The 17,620-nt window shown below is 39.9% G+C and overlaps 1 protein-coding gene across 1 annotated transcript; it reads right to left on the reverse strand.

The window, feature by feature from the left end:
* Positions 1 to 1,415: 1,415 nt before the first annotated feature.
* Positions 1,416 to 17,417, reverse strand: si:ch211-106e7.2. Its single transcript, XM_031732184.2, has 4 exons — positions 17,235 to 17,417; positions 3,055 to 7,172; positions 2,196 to 2,267; positions 1,416 to 2,094 (listed from the first exon to the last, which is right to left on the reverse strand). The coding sequence occupies exons 2-4, from the start codon at positions 7,124 to 7,126 to the stop codon at positions 1,979 to 1,981; spliced, it is 4,260 nt and encodes a 1,419-aa protein (XP_031588044.2). The 5' UTR covers positions 7,127 to 7,172; positions 17,235 to 17,417; the 3' UTR covers positions 1,416 to 1,978.
* Between the last annotated feature and the right edge of the window lie 203 nt (positions 17,418 to 17,620).

The raw sequence follows: 17,620 nt of genomic DNA on the forward strand, positions 1-17,620 counted from the left end.
TTTAACTGCCTTTTTTTTTTTTTTTTAATCGAATTTTATTTTGTTTTCTTTCACTTATTGTTGCATGTGTGTTGTTGATGCCTATGTTTGAGTAATCTCTGTAACTGTGAGACACCTGCTGCTGCCTATCTTGGCCAGGTCTCCCTTGAAAAAGAGGTTTTTAATCTCAATGGGATCTTCCTGGTTAAATAAAGGTTAATAAATAAAACTGCGCTGCCCAGAGCGCAGAGCACCATCAGTGTTGACTGTCTGTTTGCTCTCTCGTGGTAATAAAGGTACTGACTACAGTTGACCGTGTCTGCAGACTTTGTTAACAGAAATTCCATAACATCTGTAATTAACATCAGCACAAAGACCATCCACTGGGAGCTTCATGACATAAGTTTCAATGTTGAAACACACACATACTGAAATTTTACCTCTGACGAATGAAAGAACTCACTAGAGGTCACCATATCATATCTAAAAAAAATAGTAACCACATTTGATTCTGATCAAAGAGCGATAACATCAGTATTTTTAAAAGCAACTTTAGGTCAGTACAAATCAAACATGACTGTGATCAGTAAGCAAAAATGCATCAGTTTGACTTTCCTCTGCTTTATAGATATTTTAGAAAACTTTTTTTTGAAATTACGTTTATATTTGATCAGGTGTCTTTAAAAAAGTGACATAGGCTACATAGAAAGTCCTGCAGGCACGTGTGTGTGCGATCAGCTGAATCGCCTGTATGTTGTGATATGTACTATTTATCAAACCTGCTTTACGTCGCCTACTAATTTATTAATTGTAATATCGCCTACATTTAACATTAGTTTCATTTGATGCACATAGTAACTGACACAACATCAGCCCAACAAGATCAAATGAGTCTAACAGCTTGTTCCACACATACTGGATGATCAGCAAGTGAGGTGATAGCTGGTAGTTTGGTGAATTTACACTGATAAGGAGGGTTAGTCTCTCAAGTAGCAACATGTCAGCAGTATAAGGGCGATCATCTAAAAAGGATATGAATCTCAAAATGAAACTTGTGTTTTACTTAAGGGAGTGAGTTCTAACAAGCCTGTAAATTGGATGTTGTTTGAACAGGGCTAGTTTTCACATTCAGAACAGGTCCACATCTGTTATTAACATCTGACAGATGCCTAGGGTAATATCAAGAAAACAGATTTAAAAATATAAAATAAACATTTTTGATTTTATATCAAGCAACACAATAAGATCAACAAAGAGGATCGTTGCAAGGAGCAGAATAAAACCGTTAATGGCCATTTCAGCTTCCTGTAATTTGGGTTTGTTTCAGATTATTTCCAGGAAGCAAGCCACTTCCCTTTAATGCTAAACAACTGTTGCAGCTTATTTATTAATCTACTATAATATCTACTATTAGTTTAGACAAAGACAAAACCACATTAAAAATTGATAATTTAATAGTAGAAAAGTTAAAATACAAATACTGAAAGTGTAGAAAAACAGTAAAAAACTCACAATGCAAATGTTACAAGTTTTTTTGTAAAAGTAAAAAAAGATTTTAGACTTACACCCCCTTTCATGGATGTCATTTGTTAACTTGAACATTTAGACTATCTAAAGTCTGCAGTCACTGATGCACAGACACAAGATAAAACGACGCGCACCTTTCATTCATCTTCAGAGCTTCTCAGCTCATTAAACAGAACTGCACCAACAGCAAACACCATGTCTTCCTTTCTCCACTGTCCCGAGTACAGTGGAGAACCGACAAGGAGCAGTGACACAATAATAACCAAGACAGAATGTCATTACTTGAACACATTCGTAAAGGTTGCCAAATTCCCACGTCTCGAAAAGTCAGTAACTACACCTGCTCATGACTGTAACGCTTTTTACAGGCATGTAAACAACAAAAAGTTACAAAGGCATAATTTTAGTCAAAATCTTTGTACTAAATGTCTTTAATGAAAAAAATATTCCCTGAGAAAAGACATCTTTCACATTATTCATCTTTTGAGTGAGCCCGCTCTTTGTATTTCTTCTGATACTCGTGGAAGAGGCTGAAGGTCTTGGGAATATGTTGAGGTCTATTCTTCTGCAGACTCGAACCCCATTTACCTATGATGGAATTAATAATCATTAGACAAAAACAGCCTAATTACTAACATTTTTAAAAAAGCAGAATAAGAATTGATGCATGCTTCAGATGTAGTTGCTACCTTTTGGTTTTGTGACAGCTGTAGCAGCGCTCTGCTCTTTTTCTGGCTTATCTGTAAAGACGGTACGCTCTTCTGGAAAGACGAATAAAAAAAATAAATTTAAAAAAAGTAACAATTTTGTTTAAGGAATTTTTGAATCTTAATTTGCGTAATGCATTCATTCAATTTGAGAAAATTCTAATTTTACATATTTAATCTATTGTGCCATTCAGTCAAAGGTCAAAGTAATAATACAGCTCTATAGAACCATTTAAAACCGTTTTAAACCCTGTTCTTTCTCCACTCGTGACCTCATCCCTTGCTAGCTCCCAGGTAAACCCCCCCCCCACACACACACACACACACACACACACACACACACACACACACAGTACATTTCCCATGTTTACCACCACTCTAACCTGCAAGACACCAGTATCCCACTCCAACTATGACCCATCAAAGGAGCACAGATGTGATTAGTCTTTTCTGGGTCAATTTATGTTGCACGTCCCTGCTTTATGTAGATACTCCAACACAATATATTTGCCAATCACCCTTCTAACATGCAATAAATTAAAAAAAAAAAAAAAAAAAAAAAAAAAAAAAGTGGGGCATTATATGCGAATTACAATAAAGCATTGAAATTTAAAATCTTTAAAGAATAAATATTTTTAGTAGATGATTGGTGCTTTGGAACTTTTTGCTTCATAATTTTGGATCTTTACCAAACAGAGTGAGTGTGGCACTATCTGGAGATATCACAATTTTTACCAAAATAAACCAAGAATCAGCCTTCTGTGACCCATTGTTTTCAACAGATATTCTAATATTGCCCACAGTATTGCCTGACGGTACCCCTCTAATCTCTGGTATTTACCTGAAACTGGATTGGTGGATTCCTTCCTGCCACTGGATCCATCTTTGAGGTCAAAGTTACTGGGTAGAACACTGAACCTCAAGACTATGTGCTCCTGGCAAGGTTTGACATTTTGGCTTTCATTTTTAGAGGAACGTCTCTTATTATCAGCGATGATATCCTTCTTCTCCTCTCCAAGCGTCTTCAGATTCCGGGAGTCCTTAGTTTCATCTCGTTTCATCAAGCTACCCCCAGCTACAGAGTAAGAACGGCGTTTAAGTTTTTTTTTGTGACTGGCTTTAGTCGGTTGAAAACTTCTCCACCATTTGTCATGAATTAGTTGTTTGACTGAATAATTCCTGTTGTAGACCGTGTCACTGAACTTGCTACTCAAAGGGTTGAGATTGACAGTAAGAACTTCTGGAGGCCTCGGGTGTGCTGCCTTAGACGCATTCTTTACAAAAGGGGAATGGGCTTTTCTGCTGCCAGTTAAAGCACACTTGTCTTGTTGAGCTGAGCCAAACAGCACCAGTTCTGCAGTTCTTTTTGAGTCTATATTGAGAGCTTCAGCTTCAACATCAGGCTCTTTTTCACATTTTGAAACACCATCAAGGGCATGTTCTAAATTAAGATCAACAGGTGAGTTGCATTTCTTTGATTCCTTTTGGGGTGGACCAAATTCATTATCCCATTCGAGTCTCTTGTGTTTTCTTTTGGTTTTTTTATGCTTCACAGATGCTTTAAAGTCACTGTTAGCACAGATTTGAGATTGCTCTGTGGTTTTCAAAGGGGATGCTGGCACATCTAAAGCTTCTTCACAACTCCTGCCATGATCCAGGAGCTGGATGGCAATCTCAGTCTCAGTGCTGCAGAATTTGTCAGTTTCAGCTTTGTCAGTACTGACTGAGGCACCTGACAGACTCAATGGTTTAGACTTCGGTTGTTCTTGTCCACACTTATCGTCACGTTCAGACATCTTTATGGCAAGATCTGTCTTCTGGCTAAGAATTTCGTTTTCACCACTGGAGAGATCTTCATCTTCATCATTTATAAATATAACACTTGAATGACTGGTATTGGCTATTTTGCAGTGGTTCTTAGAATTTAGTTCAGAAGGCGAATGAGGTTGGTCATCATCTTCAGTCAAATCTATGGCTTGATCAAGAAGGCTACAAAACTCAGGGCCACTAAATGTCACAACTTGATCATCAGTGTTCTCCTTGTCCTTTACTGGATCCTTCCCAAACTGGTTATTGTGCTTTAGTACAACTGTTTCGCCAATATCACTGGTCTTGTTGATCCATTTTCTATACTTTTGTTCTTTCTGGCTGTGGCATTTACAATCAGAAGGTGTACTTGACCCTATAGTCATTTCCAACAGCTTTGTAAGACAGCAAAGCGACTGACTTATGCCAATTTCCACCGTTTCCAATTCTGATTTCCTCGATGTGGACTCTGTATTATCAGGTGTCTCACTCTCCGTGAAACTACCTACGACCCTCTCTGCATCCATACTTTGTGGCATCGCATTTTCCATTTGCTCATGGTAACGTCTGGCTTCTTCTGGAGGCATAACTTGGATTTTCAGTGACAAACATGGGTCACTGGAACCATCTGTCTGATTAGGGGAGGAAGTTTGAATTGAGGGGGGTTCAAGTGTGGTGGTTTCTTTTCCTTCATTTGAATCAACAGGTTCAAAATCTTTTAATGGCAAGACCTTGCTTGGCACTTTACTCACAATTGCAGGATCACTGTTGTTGATGTGCATCTGATCTTTCTGGCCATCACTCTCAAGCAATAAAGTGTGATGTTTCAAAGACAATGGGAAACCAAATTCTTTGTCTATTTCATCCAACTGCTCATTTAGATTTAACCATGATGATTTGTAAGGCAATTCTGAAAATACTTCATTGTCTTTGAGGACATGGTAGCTTTTCATTTGCTCCTCAAAATTGCCATCTACCTCCAACAGTACAACAGAGTTGGCTGTTAAATATTTTTTGCAGAAGTCTTTAACTTCTAAAACCTGGAGAAAGCATACCTTGCTTGAGTACATTTGTAATGTTTCAAGTTTTCCCTCCCAAAACAGGTCTAATATTTTTTGTGCAGTGTGTAATTCTTTCAAATCGCTGGGCTCTTTCTGATTCTTTTCTGCATCTTTTATCAACTTCGTTAGTGCCAATAATGTCCATGGGGCTGTTGGGAGTGCGGAAAGGTCAGAAACGGGTGATGTTGAAAGTGTCTGAATCCCACTTTGGTCTTCAGGAGAATTTTGGCTTACTGATTCTTGGGATGGAATTGAATTTTGAACATTAACATCCAGTTCAGACTGTTTCCCTGTGTTTTGTGTCCCTGACTCTGTAGTTGGCAGCGTTTTGTTAATTGCTGTGGTATCCAAAGCAAAAGTTTTCTTAGGGTTGTTTAAAGAGTCTCCTGCTGTGGAATCACAAGAAGCATGGTCATTGTGAAGCTGACTTTCCAGTGACGGCAGCGGTTGTACAACAGCAACAGCTTTGGTGCCGGCGTTTCCAGGTGATGAGTGAACAGAGCTGTCGTTTAACTGGACTGATGGTAGCGTCTCAAAACTGCTTGCTACTGATGATCGTGTCTTGCTGTCAGCAGATTCCGGCAGCAGGGATGAACCAAGCAACAATTCAATTAAGCTACAGTTCTTTTTAGAATGAATTTCATTGTTTTCCTTACTTGGGCTTTTTTCATTTCCTGCAGCAGATTTGTGGAAACTGTTAGGTACACAGGTTTGCTGATGGGGTCTACTTACAGCATGCTGTGTTCTTGACATTACACTTTGAGTGCTTTGAGGTAAAGACTGTCCAGAATGGCCGGGTAATAACTTGATGGCATTCAAGTTACTATAATTTTTAGGGGTAGCCGAAGTCCCAGGTTGAATATTAGATTGATTAGACACGATCATTGTGGTCGTTCTGACAAACTGCTGCCGTCTGTGATTTGAATAGCTGTATGGTGGAGGAGCAGGACAACCATCAGACCCAGGAGTACATGAATTATTTAAACTATCTGCACTTAATGAGTGCCTGATCACTTTCTGTTGTGTAGAAGTTTTTATCTGACGCGCTCTCATTTTTGCAGAGTGAGTAATATTTTCATACTTTTTATAAAAATTTGAGTTATTGTAGGTGGCAGTCTTGATCCCATTGTTGTGTCTTAATTGGTGCTGAGCCGAGTGTTGCTGAGTTTTGTGGCTCGTGGTGGAAAAGTAAGAATTCTGTGCACTTGATGGTGGATATGTTGCAGTGTTATTGTTTCCTGAAGTCTGAGAGGTTCCCATATTGTAACTCTGTGAGATGACAGGAGAGAATCCATGCTGAGTGCCGCTTTGTCTCTGAACCTGATTGTTCGGAACAAGGTACACAGTCTGTTCAGAGCCAGACATCATAGTGCTGGTACATAAACCACGTTCAGCTGGAAATGAGATAGTTGGTGTAGTGTACGCTGAAATGGGTTTTGTCAAGTCTCCATTCACATTCTGTTGCATGCCCTGCTGAACACGGGCATGCTGGATATCAGTCACAGTTCTATCCCGTGTTCCTATCATTTGTCTCTCATTAACAACCACTGACTCTTTCCAATGAGTGGACATGCCTTGCTGGGTATATGTAGCGTTTGAGTTCATCTGGTTAGATGGACTCTGAGTTGATGAATTCTGATCACAGTCTTGCAGAGTGGGAATCTGAAATCCAGAGGCTGGCAAAGATGGGTTTCCACTTTGCTTATTAGCTGATACATTTTGAATATAGTTAAATAACATATCAGAAAAATAACTATTGTTATTGCCTCCACCGGTCTGCTGAGAAGAAACCTCCTGATAAGTTCCTGCAGAAGTCTGCAAATTTGACATTTGTCTGTTAGAATAAGCTCCATTGTGCAAAGGGAAATGTTCAGAGTGTACATTTTGGACTCCTAGGTTTCTTGCTTGATAGTGGATGGTTTGAGTTGGAGTCCAAGATTGCAGATTTCTTGTTGCATCGTGGGCATGATAAGGAGCAGCTTGCGAGGGCTGAGAGGCTTGTCTAATCTGCTGGTGTTGTCCATTCATCAATGCGCAGGACTGCATCTTCTTCCTCCGTTAAGGTTTGTAGTGGGTTCAAATGGGAACGATCCTGAAAAGGGATAAAAAAAAATAAATGAATAAAATAACATAAAAAAATTTTTTTTTTTAAATCTATTAATGACAGCAAATAAATTTAAATTACAAAAACACACAAGAACCCATATTTACTGTACTTATTTAATATCAATATTCTGGAAAAGGAATATTGATAAATGATTTAAGTATTGATTTAAATACACGCCCCCTCCCAAAACTGGCCATTGACAGCTAGAAAAAAAAAAAAAAAAAAAAAAAAAAAAACTTTAACCAATTATCAGCAATAGAAGTATTGACCAGAAGTACAATAAATAAACAGGGTTTTGTTCTTACAATGCCATGGCTGTTTGCACAAACAGGTTTTCTTCCAACCTTTTCTTAAAAAAGAAAAAAAAAAAAAAAAAGCCTTTTAAAATGAAACCCAAACATGAGTTGAAATTAAGGCATTTTAAGGAAAACTACAATAGTTTAAAGATAACGCATTACCCGCTCTGATGCTCAACAGCTACTCTAGATCTCAAAAATGTATTTATAATCTCAAAGTATGTCACAATTGTGCTGAGGGTGTTTAAATGTGCTAGACAGTATCATTTTTAATCCATCTGATGTTAAGAGTTTCAACTTCACGGTGACAGGGTATTAATTTATGGTAAAAGGGACTTGAACCCATGGTCAAGCTAGAGTCTAGAGATATTGATATGAAATTATCTAGAATGTCTTGGTATGCTGAACCATTAAGACCTCCTTTCACTAGAACCAAGGGGGAGAGTCCAACTCCTGAAAAACAACAACACATCCTGGATCCTTAAATGGCTGTTCAGCCATTTAAAAAAAAAAAAAAAAACAAGCATTCCTAATCTGAAGGCCACATGGAGTTTGGAGGTCTCTAGCAACTGACTCAGAAACTGTAATGGCTTTTGTGGCTCAGTTCCTTGTGTTCCAAACTGCCTACACTTTGTTATAATACCACTAACAGTTGCCTGGAATATTTAGTAGCACAACTGGACTTGCTGTACAGCTGACATCCTATCATGGTGCCACACTGGAATTTATTGAGCACATGGGCGAGAACCATTCTTTTAATGATTCAATGATTTTCATTGGCAAGCGAAATATTTTTGGCAAGATGGGGGGGGGGGTTCTTACAAGAGAAGATCCTTCAAATTACTTTTTATAGCGACCAACTAATACAGGACTTTTTTAGGACAGGTGACTAAAAAGAATTCTAGTATCTGATTTTTTTCTTCATAAACAGATTTCCCCAAGATTTATTATGTGTCATTTAATACTCCTTAGTACGATAATATCATAGACACAAAGAGTCATGAATTACTCATATATGTTTTGCACGACTGGATTAACCAGTAGTTGCTTGTGGCATTCCAAACAGGTGCTGGCAACAGGGAAGTTACACAGAATATCCTTTGGTGGATGAACTTTGCAAGAACTCCTCTCAAATGGTTGAAGTGTGATTCGATATATCAGATAGCCACACCTTTTATTTTCACACAAGCAATTCAAATCATAAGCACGCACTTGGATCTCTACTGATTGGAAAACCATATTCTGCAAGCAGTTAGCTGTAGAACAACCTGCTAGAAGAGAGACCCTAACGCACATTGTTCAATATGAGATTGTGTACCGCTATTTGATTGGCCAAAACTGTTGGCGAGGGGCCAGCAAGTTATTGGTTCTCCTTTGTTGGTGCACAGGCATGTCCCAGCCTCTTGACACTCGTGTGTAAGACGACTGTCACCCTAGTTTCACATCCCCTTTCCTACATTTAACCCAACCTTTACCCTGGTTTCACATCCCTTTCTATACTGACCTTCCCCCTGGTCTACACAAACAACTTCTAAATATATGTAGGCGTAGAAAAAACAAACTGTCCACAAGATCAACAGTATTCCGAGGGACGCTGAGGACAGCAAGTCCAAATCGACCATGTTCCACACCCCTATTGTTAAAGTTGCCACATGAAGCTGCAGCTGCAAGGTGTTTGGTGTCTGCCATGGTGGATATAGGAGATTAAGTTCTATTGGGCTTCGTTAGCCTGTGGTACTTTGGAACCAACTGACAGGTACTGGCAGCCCAAGCGGAACAAGTCTCATACAGTGGCTAAAGCAAATACTTGAGTGTATGGGGACTTCAGTGAGACCGTGGAAAAAGCCTTTCGGACCACCTTGAAGCAATTCTGGTAAGCTGTCAGGTGAGTCAGAAGGGGAACTTGTGCTCAACGCAAATGGCCAATTGTGTGGGTAGGGTGCTGCTGACTTCAAGTGAGGACATAATCGGGCGGGAGAAGGAATACCTCATGGACCTCCTTTATCCCACTTACACACCTTCTGTAGAGCAAGCAATCTGGGGATGAGGGAAACAGCTCACATCACTGGGCGCAAGGTTATTCAAGTAATTAAACAACTTGTTAGCTGGGACACTAGGGTACATGATATTCAGACTGAGCTCCTGAAAGTTCCAGTTGCTGCAAGGCTGTCTTGGCTGACATGCCTCTGCAATGTCACATGAAGATCTGCCTCTGGATTGTCTGACTAGGATGGTAGTCCCCATTTTTAAGGTGGAGCACACCCTTCAGTCCCCCAACTATAAGGGATAAAGACACTCCTCAGCCTCCCCAGGAAGGTCTATCCTAGGGTACTGGAAAAGAGAGTTTGTACATTAGTGGAAACCCAAATACAGGAGGAATACGGTTTTCATCCTGGTCACAGAATGCTGGACCAGTGCTTTATCCTTGAGAATATAGAAGTGCACATGGGAGTTTGCCAGACCCATCTACATGTAGACTTTGAGAAGGGCATTGATTGCATCTCTCAGGGTATCCCTTGCTGCAGGAATGTGAGACGTCTGGCCCGTTGTTACAAGCCATTCACTCTGCACAACTACAGCAAGGGGCGTTGGACTCCATCTGGGCTGCCCTTTGTCACTTAATCGGGTCATTTTTTTTTTTTTTTTTTTTTTTTTTTTTTAAATGGACAGAATATCTAGGAGTAGACTACAGAGATTGGGGCTTATCTGCAGTGAGACAAGACTATGTCGATCAGCTGCCCTGGAAATGCTTTGGTGTTCCCTCACATAAGATGGAGGAGGTGGCTGGGGAGAGAGACGTCTGGGCTTTGAAGGAAGTAAGGAAGGAAGGAAGGAAGGAAGGAGATAGTAGACACATGGATCGAGATGGACCTCATATCTTTACCTCCCTAACTCAAAGTATGTTACAGGTTGTATGAATACTACTCGCTTCATGTATGATAAGATAGTAGCCATTCAACAAGGCCTTGTAAGGTTGATGAAGAGTGTATTTATTAAAGGACAAGCAGTATGGAATTCCCAGTACCAGTGTGGTTATGGGTTTTTGACTGTCCTGCTACGTGTTTCTGCTGCTTCCTCTCAACCACTGAATATAACCCACGTTACATGGTTCTGCACACCATCTTGTATGACACATGCATAACCTAATTTCTAGACACTTCCAGCAAAGAATAAGGAAGCTATAGCATACGGTTTAAAGCTGCAAATAATAAATCACATAAATTTTTTTTTCCTTAAGTGGCCGTTTACATTTCTCCCTCTGCTGACCTACTGCATGCTAAGCCTGGTCAAGGATTCATACAATTTCTCCTCTATAACCCCACTGGGTAGGTCACACAGACACCAGGAGTATTAGGAGGTGGGTAGAGAAGGCCTTAGCTGAACAGACTGGGAGACACTCTGGTTAGAACATCAAACATCGGTTTACTGAGTGCAACACAAACGACATAACTTTCTACACAGACTCCATTGTCCCAGCTCAGACTGTCCATTGTTGCCCAAGTAAGAAGTTTTGGTGCGGTAAAAAGAGAGATTGTCAGAAAAGGACATAACAGGAAATGAACCAAGGTTGAGTTTGGGTGTGGTAAAAAAAAAAGGAACTGTCTAAGTAAAGTGGGGTAAGAGTAAGAGGCGAAGGAAGGGGGACAAGCCTGGAAATGACCCCATGTCCAGGCCATAAAGTGGACTGGGTTAAAAACACCACTGCGCAGGAAGGGACAGAGTCGTCTCCTGTTGTGGCCAGTGCCATCCCCTATAACCCCCTATCCATTAGTACTGTTGAGAATAATAGATTGCTTGGTATACATTGGAGTTAGAGAGACTAGAGTTTGTGATTGCTTGCAACATTATAATATGGCGGTTGCTAGGGGGTAAGAATACATATAGAAAAAAATAGTCTTGGAATATGAACAAAGGGCTGGGGTGCAGGGCAGGAGAACTGCCAACCCCCACCCCCAGACAGGAAGCCACAGGTACAAGCCTGGAGGAGGGCAACCCCAGGGTGAACAATAGAAAGGGTAGTGGAAGACTACTGAGGAGGGGTGCCAAAGGGCAGCCCCCCACCCACCCCCCACCTTACGCTATAAAGGTGTGTGTGAGGAATGCTCCTCAGATCAGCCTTTAGTATAGGACTCCATAGGATGAGCTCCAGATGCATCTGTATTTTATTTACTTCCAGCGCAAATAAAGACATCTGAAAGTCTCCGCCTGATCACTACCATCAAAAAAGAATCCGTGAAGTCGGCGTACTTTAACAGTACCTACTTGGACATGACTCGATTGGGATCGACTGGTTTTCCATTATAATTTAGTACCTCCTGATGTGTGTGGTCATTGTCATAGCAACTCATGCGAGGGTCCCACAACATATTATGCGGCACGAACGCTACAAACGCAGATATCAAAGGCTGAATATGCCTACTGCTCGGACTTGGGGAACACGGTGTTTTTGCAACCATTTCCCCGTTGCTGGGTTTCAAAAATGGCGATATTGATTTTCGTGCACGAGACCTTCTCACAACTCATCAAGTGACGCTACTGACCAGCCAATCGGTCACATGCAGTCTGATGACATCACATTTTAGCACCTGCTTAGATCCCTTTGAACCCTAGCCGAGCAGGTACTATGACCTAGTGGAAAACCCTGAAAATCGTGGTGAATGGTGCCGAGTCAATCCAAGTAGGTACTAATGAAAAAGGGGCTAAATTGTTGCATGCTGGGGCAGCAGGTTGAAGGTTGCAGATCAGACTCAAACTAATCCGCAAGGCTAGTAATGTAATCAGGATGGAGCTGGACACCCTTAAGATGCTGTCGGAGAAGCGGTTGTTGTCCAAGACCCACTCCGTGACATGCCAGCCACTCACAGGAGCACGTTCAGTGAAAGACTAAGATTGTCCAAATGCACCAGTGAACGACAAAGGAAATCATTCGTACCTGTGGCCATCTCCCTGTGCAATTCCCTCCATCTAATCCCTCCATCCAGTAGTTACACCCTTTGGACATTCTCTATGGTCAAAATAACACATTTTTTTACAGTTTACAGTAAAATGTCAAACATATATAGTTATTCTCAGTAATATTTGTATTTATTCATATATGTGTTTGTATTTATAGAGCTATTGCTTATATTTTAAAATTAATACACTGTATTATTTAATTTAGTTCAGTCTATTACTGTTCTTAATGTCTTGGAGCATAATAACAACGCTATAATATAATTATTATTCACATATCCTCGATAAAATCTTCAGCCCCCTATCTTGTTAGAAATACACAGCACCAGCCAAACTTGCCTCTTAATTGCACCAGGTCTTTCCTGGAAAAGACTTATCCTGCAAATTTAATAACCTTACTAATGCTTGCCGCAGGTCAATGGCATCCAGCTTTTGAGTGCTCAGGGATCCATTAGCTATGTTGTCAGACCCTGAAAATCATGAATGTGAAGAGTTCTCTACTCTGTGATAAGAGGGACTGTACAATGTGATAGCATAGCAACATATCAATTATAAAAATGTAAACCATCTTGTAACAACATGCCTTTTTATGCTTTGAAAAAAACGAAAAGAATGTGTTTGGACATGTTGGATAATGTTCAATCCAAGGCTTTCGGGTGTCCTTATGATTCTTGGCTGTAGTTTTCCATCATATGATGGTGAGGTGCTTTTTTCCAGGTTTCTCAAGCTACAAATATTAAGAGTACCTTTCAAAAGAAGACATACATTTATATTAACAAACCTTGAGTTTGTTTGATCCATATACAGCAGCTGTCTGGGACTATATTGATTAAAAATAGTTTAAAAAAAAAAAAAAAAAAAATTTTATTTTGTTTTATTTAAAGAATGTTTTCCGATTTTAACCTCAATGTGTGGACACTGCTGGTCTTTGGTGACTTCAAACAAAAGAGGATCTTTAAATTATTACAGAGGGCCAACTGTACCATTACATTAATTATCATTTGTAACTTTAAGATTCTCATTCATCTTTAAAATAGTAAATGGATCGGTTCTTATGCAGCACGTTTCTAATCCAGGTGAGTGCTTTATACAACGTGCCTCATTCAGCTATGATCGATAACTGCAGATATCAGCTGGACCCATCGGAGACCAATTTGGGGTTTGTAGCTTGCTCAAGGATCGTTGGCATGCAGACTGAGGCCATGTTCACACTAATACGTTTTTGTTTGAAAATGCATCTCTTTCTCTCCATTTTGGTCTTCCGTCCACACTGAGACGGCGCTTTCGGTCAAGGAAAATGCAGCGTTTTGAAAACTCTCTCCAAAGTGTATACATTTGAAAACGCCGTTTTTGCGTTGCAGTGTGGACAGCGAACACAGAGCCTTTTCAAAAACGATGACACATTTTAGTCATGTGATGCAGTCATGAACAATGAACAAGTCGTGAACAATTAAACTAAGGTAGCGGAGGGCATTATACAGCAGTTGTTTTGATTGCTCTCAATTTTGACAGCCCTATTAAAGATTAATATCAGTCTGTACATGTTCCAGATAGCTTTTCTTCAAATTCTTTAATTCTCACTCACTTTTGCAAGTTTGTACTTTTCTGTTACTCGCAGCAACAACTCCACCTCATTGTTAGTCCATTTAAAAAACTTGGTGCTTTTCCTCAACATTTTGCTGCGACGTTTCAAAGAGCCGGAAAGTAAATAAGACAGAAATGAGGCAGGTCGAATGGTCTTCCGTTTCACGCATGCGTAGTACTGCAACGTAAGCGTTTCCGGCTGTTTCAATGTGGACGCACAACTCTGTGAAAACGACTGAAAACATTAGTGTGGACGTGGAGCGTTTTCAAATTTATCTGGGCTAGTGTAGACGTAGCCTGAAGCAGCCAAGTGTGTACCCACCAACCTTCTGATTAGTAGTAGTGTGACCCACCCCATCTCCTGAGCTAGAGCCACCCCAAAACATTTTCAGGTAAAGGAGAAGGAACGTTCAAGGATACAAATTTTTACAGTTTGGACTGAGAAACCAGAAGCTTTGAGAAAGGAGTAAAGGAGGCCATTTACTTCAGTGGGGGTTGTCCCTGTTGGGCAGTTGTCCTGAGGGTCATTAAACCACAATTGGTCATGCGAATAATCAATTAAGCCGTTGTGTGAAAACAACAGGTCCTTCGATAAAATCTCTGAGATCTTGCCACACCCTATCATACAGCCTCTTGAGATTTAAGGTAGAAGTGCTCCTCCTGGACCTCCTGGCTGCATTTTAACATAGCTGTTGTTGTTTCATCAAGTTTTAGAACTAAAGAATCTCAAAAGAAGTCCAGTTGTCTTCTTTTTTTCCAAGTTCTTACAACAATCACATCTTTAACTCACCATCAGCTGTTAGAACTGCAGAAGCCTTTATATTGAGAGGTAAAACATTTTCAAGAACCTCAAAAGAAGTCCAGGAGCCTTCAATTCAAGCACTTACAACTACCATGACTTGGATGACTGAGAGCATACATTGGTTACTAAACAAAACAACTGCTGCACAAATTTTATGTCACAGTATTTTGCTCCTTCTGTCGGACAACATTTGGAGGTCCTTAACTCTGAAATGTAACAACATGCTTTGACAAAGAGCTGGAGAAATGCAGTGATTAGAAAAAACATGAATTGATGTATTTAAAAAGAAAAAAAAACAACTTGCACAAAAAAGCAAGAATCTTTTGTTTGACCAGAGTTAGGTCCACACAAAACCTCACACTCTTTGTCTTACCGATGTAAAAAAAAAAAAAAAACTATGAGAATTAAAACAACTGAGCTTTTGAATCAGGAGTCCTTCAACACAGTACATCACCCACTCACACTGAAGTGCCAAGACACTGATAACACAGATTCCCAGGAGTTCCCAGGAGTCGGAACAAAAGAGGTCCTACAACAACCTGCTACATTTCCCAATGGCCCTAAAACCATTAGAACAAAGACAAATCTAGATGTCGTCAACATTTGTTAAAAGAATGGGTGTTAATTTGCACCCATACTACCTACATCAGTTATTTGCATTCAAAGTATAATCTAATCTAATCATATCCTCGACAGATTTTATTTGTGTAAATAATATTACCATTTACTGCATAATCTTTAATTAGTTAGTGTGTTTATTTCAAAAGGTATGTATACAGCTCGGTTATAGCACAAGATCATAATTTCATATGTTAAGGTAAAATGTTATTAAACACAGGAATATCACACGGATAATACACTCTTTATTTTAGGTCACATAGCTGCCTCATATATTTAATAAATGTTGCATTTATCTCACAACTAAGAGTCTTTTGAACACAAGTATATTAAGGTTTGAGTATCCATCTAAGACAAATACTGTGTGTCTGCATGTGCTGAGATTGTACAAAGAGTTCCCCATTCAGTTTATTGAAACTGAATAAAATATTTTCTACAATTTGAAGCTGCAGTTTGAACTTTCCTTACCCAAGTTAACTTACTCGTTTCAGACTACACTGTTAGTCAGAACAGTCATGTTAGTCTTCAACCAGTTTTTGACCACAGAATTCTTTGTGATCCATCCTACATCTTGTACTTGAACTGGGCACTGCTACCATTAGGAAGGCATAGAGTTTGGCAGTACAAACTGAAAGAAGGCTTTTGTCCCTCTATCCAATAGAATCAAAGAGAAGCCTAAAATATGATGACACATAGCTTTATAAAACTGAAGTCAAATTTCCCAGTGAGAACAATAAAGTATCGATCAAGATCCTTAATATTATAAAAACACAAGCACACATATGGACGTTTGTAGATTTTACAATTGCTAGCTAATTATGCACACAGGTTTGTTAGTAGGATTTGGGGTTCTGAACATGCTTGCTTAAGAGGTAAATAGCCAATTCTAAACAGACTGTTATTCAATGTAAAACGGGCCAGAAAATGAGCATTGTTGGTAGTGATCATGTCAAAGCTAAGGAACACTCGAGCCTTCCCACTCCAAACAACATTACTGTCTACATGCATGAAGGAATGACACTCCTCTCCCGTATATAAGTTGCCTTCATATTTTGACGGTACCTGGGGTATCGGCCTGTATTTACTTGGTATCAGATCAATATAAAACAACAATAATTATGGCAAAGCACAGCAAACTTTATCATCAAATGTTCTTGCTCTGTGGTGACTGGTTATCTGAAGAAGTTAGAAAATAATGCAGAAAGGTAGCTGGGGTTACCTTTTGCAAACAATTAGTGCTGCATGAATTTTATTTTTAATGTAGTTTTACGAACAACATTTTTTTTCCCTCCACAGAGCAATAGTGAGTGAATGATCAGGTTTTTTCCATCAGTGACCAAAAAGTGGCTCGGAGACCATAAAACATCATTTTCTGACATTGACTGGCTACCAGAGTCCAGACTTCGGGATGTGCTTGAGATGTTAGAGCCTTTACGCTAACTGCCGTCATTAAAACAAGATCTTAGCGAAACGTTAACGCGACTCTACATTTTAGGTATAAAACGCTACTGAATGTAGCCCTCCAACTAAACTGGCGGCTCTTCCCGACACTTTGTGTGTCGGGAGGTTGTGCCTGTATTTTCAATGTAAGGCTTAAATTTGTGCTTTCCTCTTTCTTAAACTCGTAAAACTCAGTAACATCCGGTTTTAACGCTGATCAATAACGTCGGATGTTGGTATTAAACTTTAATGTAGTCTATTGTGCTCATCCACAGCTTGACTCATGTGTGCAGGCAGCGTACACTACACAACATCTGTACTGTACTTGAGTATTTGAGCAACTGGGAAACTTACTTTTTCACGAATTCTGGCTGAGCCGCAGCGGTTTCAAACAGTCCGCATCCTCTTGGGTAAAACAGCTTCTCTTTGTGGTAGTGTCGTAGTTTCATCCATATCACATCCGCGTTTAATAAGGGCAAGTTTTAGTCCTTCTCCTGGGGTTGGTTAATCGCGATGGAGATTCAACTCTATTGTCTCGCACTAGCGCTCTCTGCTTATAAGTGTCGGCGGATCGGAGACGTCATCGAAGGAGGCGGACCCCAACAAACACGTGTGGCTTCACAAAACAGGACCAGAAGAAGTCCCAATTTTCGAGTTCCCAGTCGGAATTTGAATCTTTCCCACTCGGAAAGTCGATGCAGTCTCAGCAACAGTGTTGTGCCAAACTTGAGATTTTGGAG

Source organism: Oreochromis aureus, linkage group 7 (genome assembly GCF_013358895.1).
Source record: "Oreochromis aureus strain Israel breed Guangdong linkage group 7, ZZ_aureus, whole genome shotgun sequence".
Taxonomy (NCBI): Eukaryota; Metazoa; Chordata; class Actinopteri; order Cichliformes; family Cichlidae; genus Oreochromis; species Oreochromis aureus.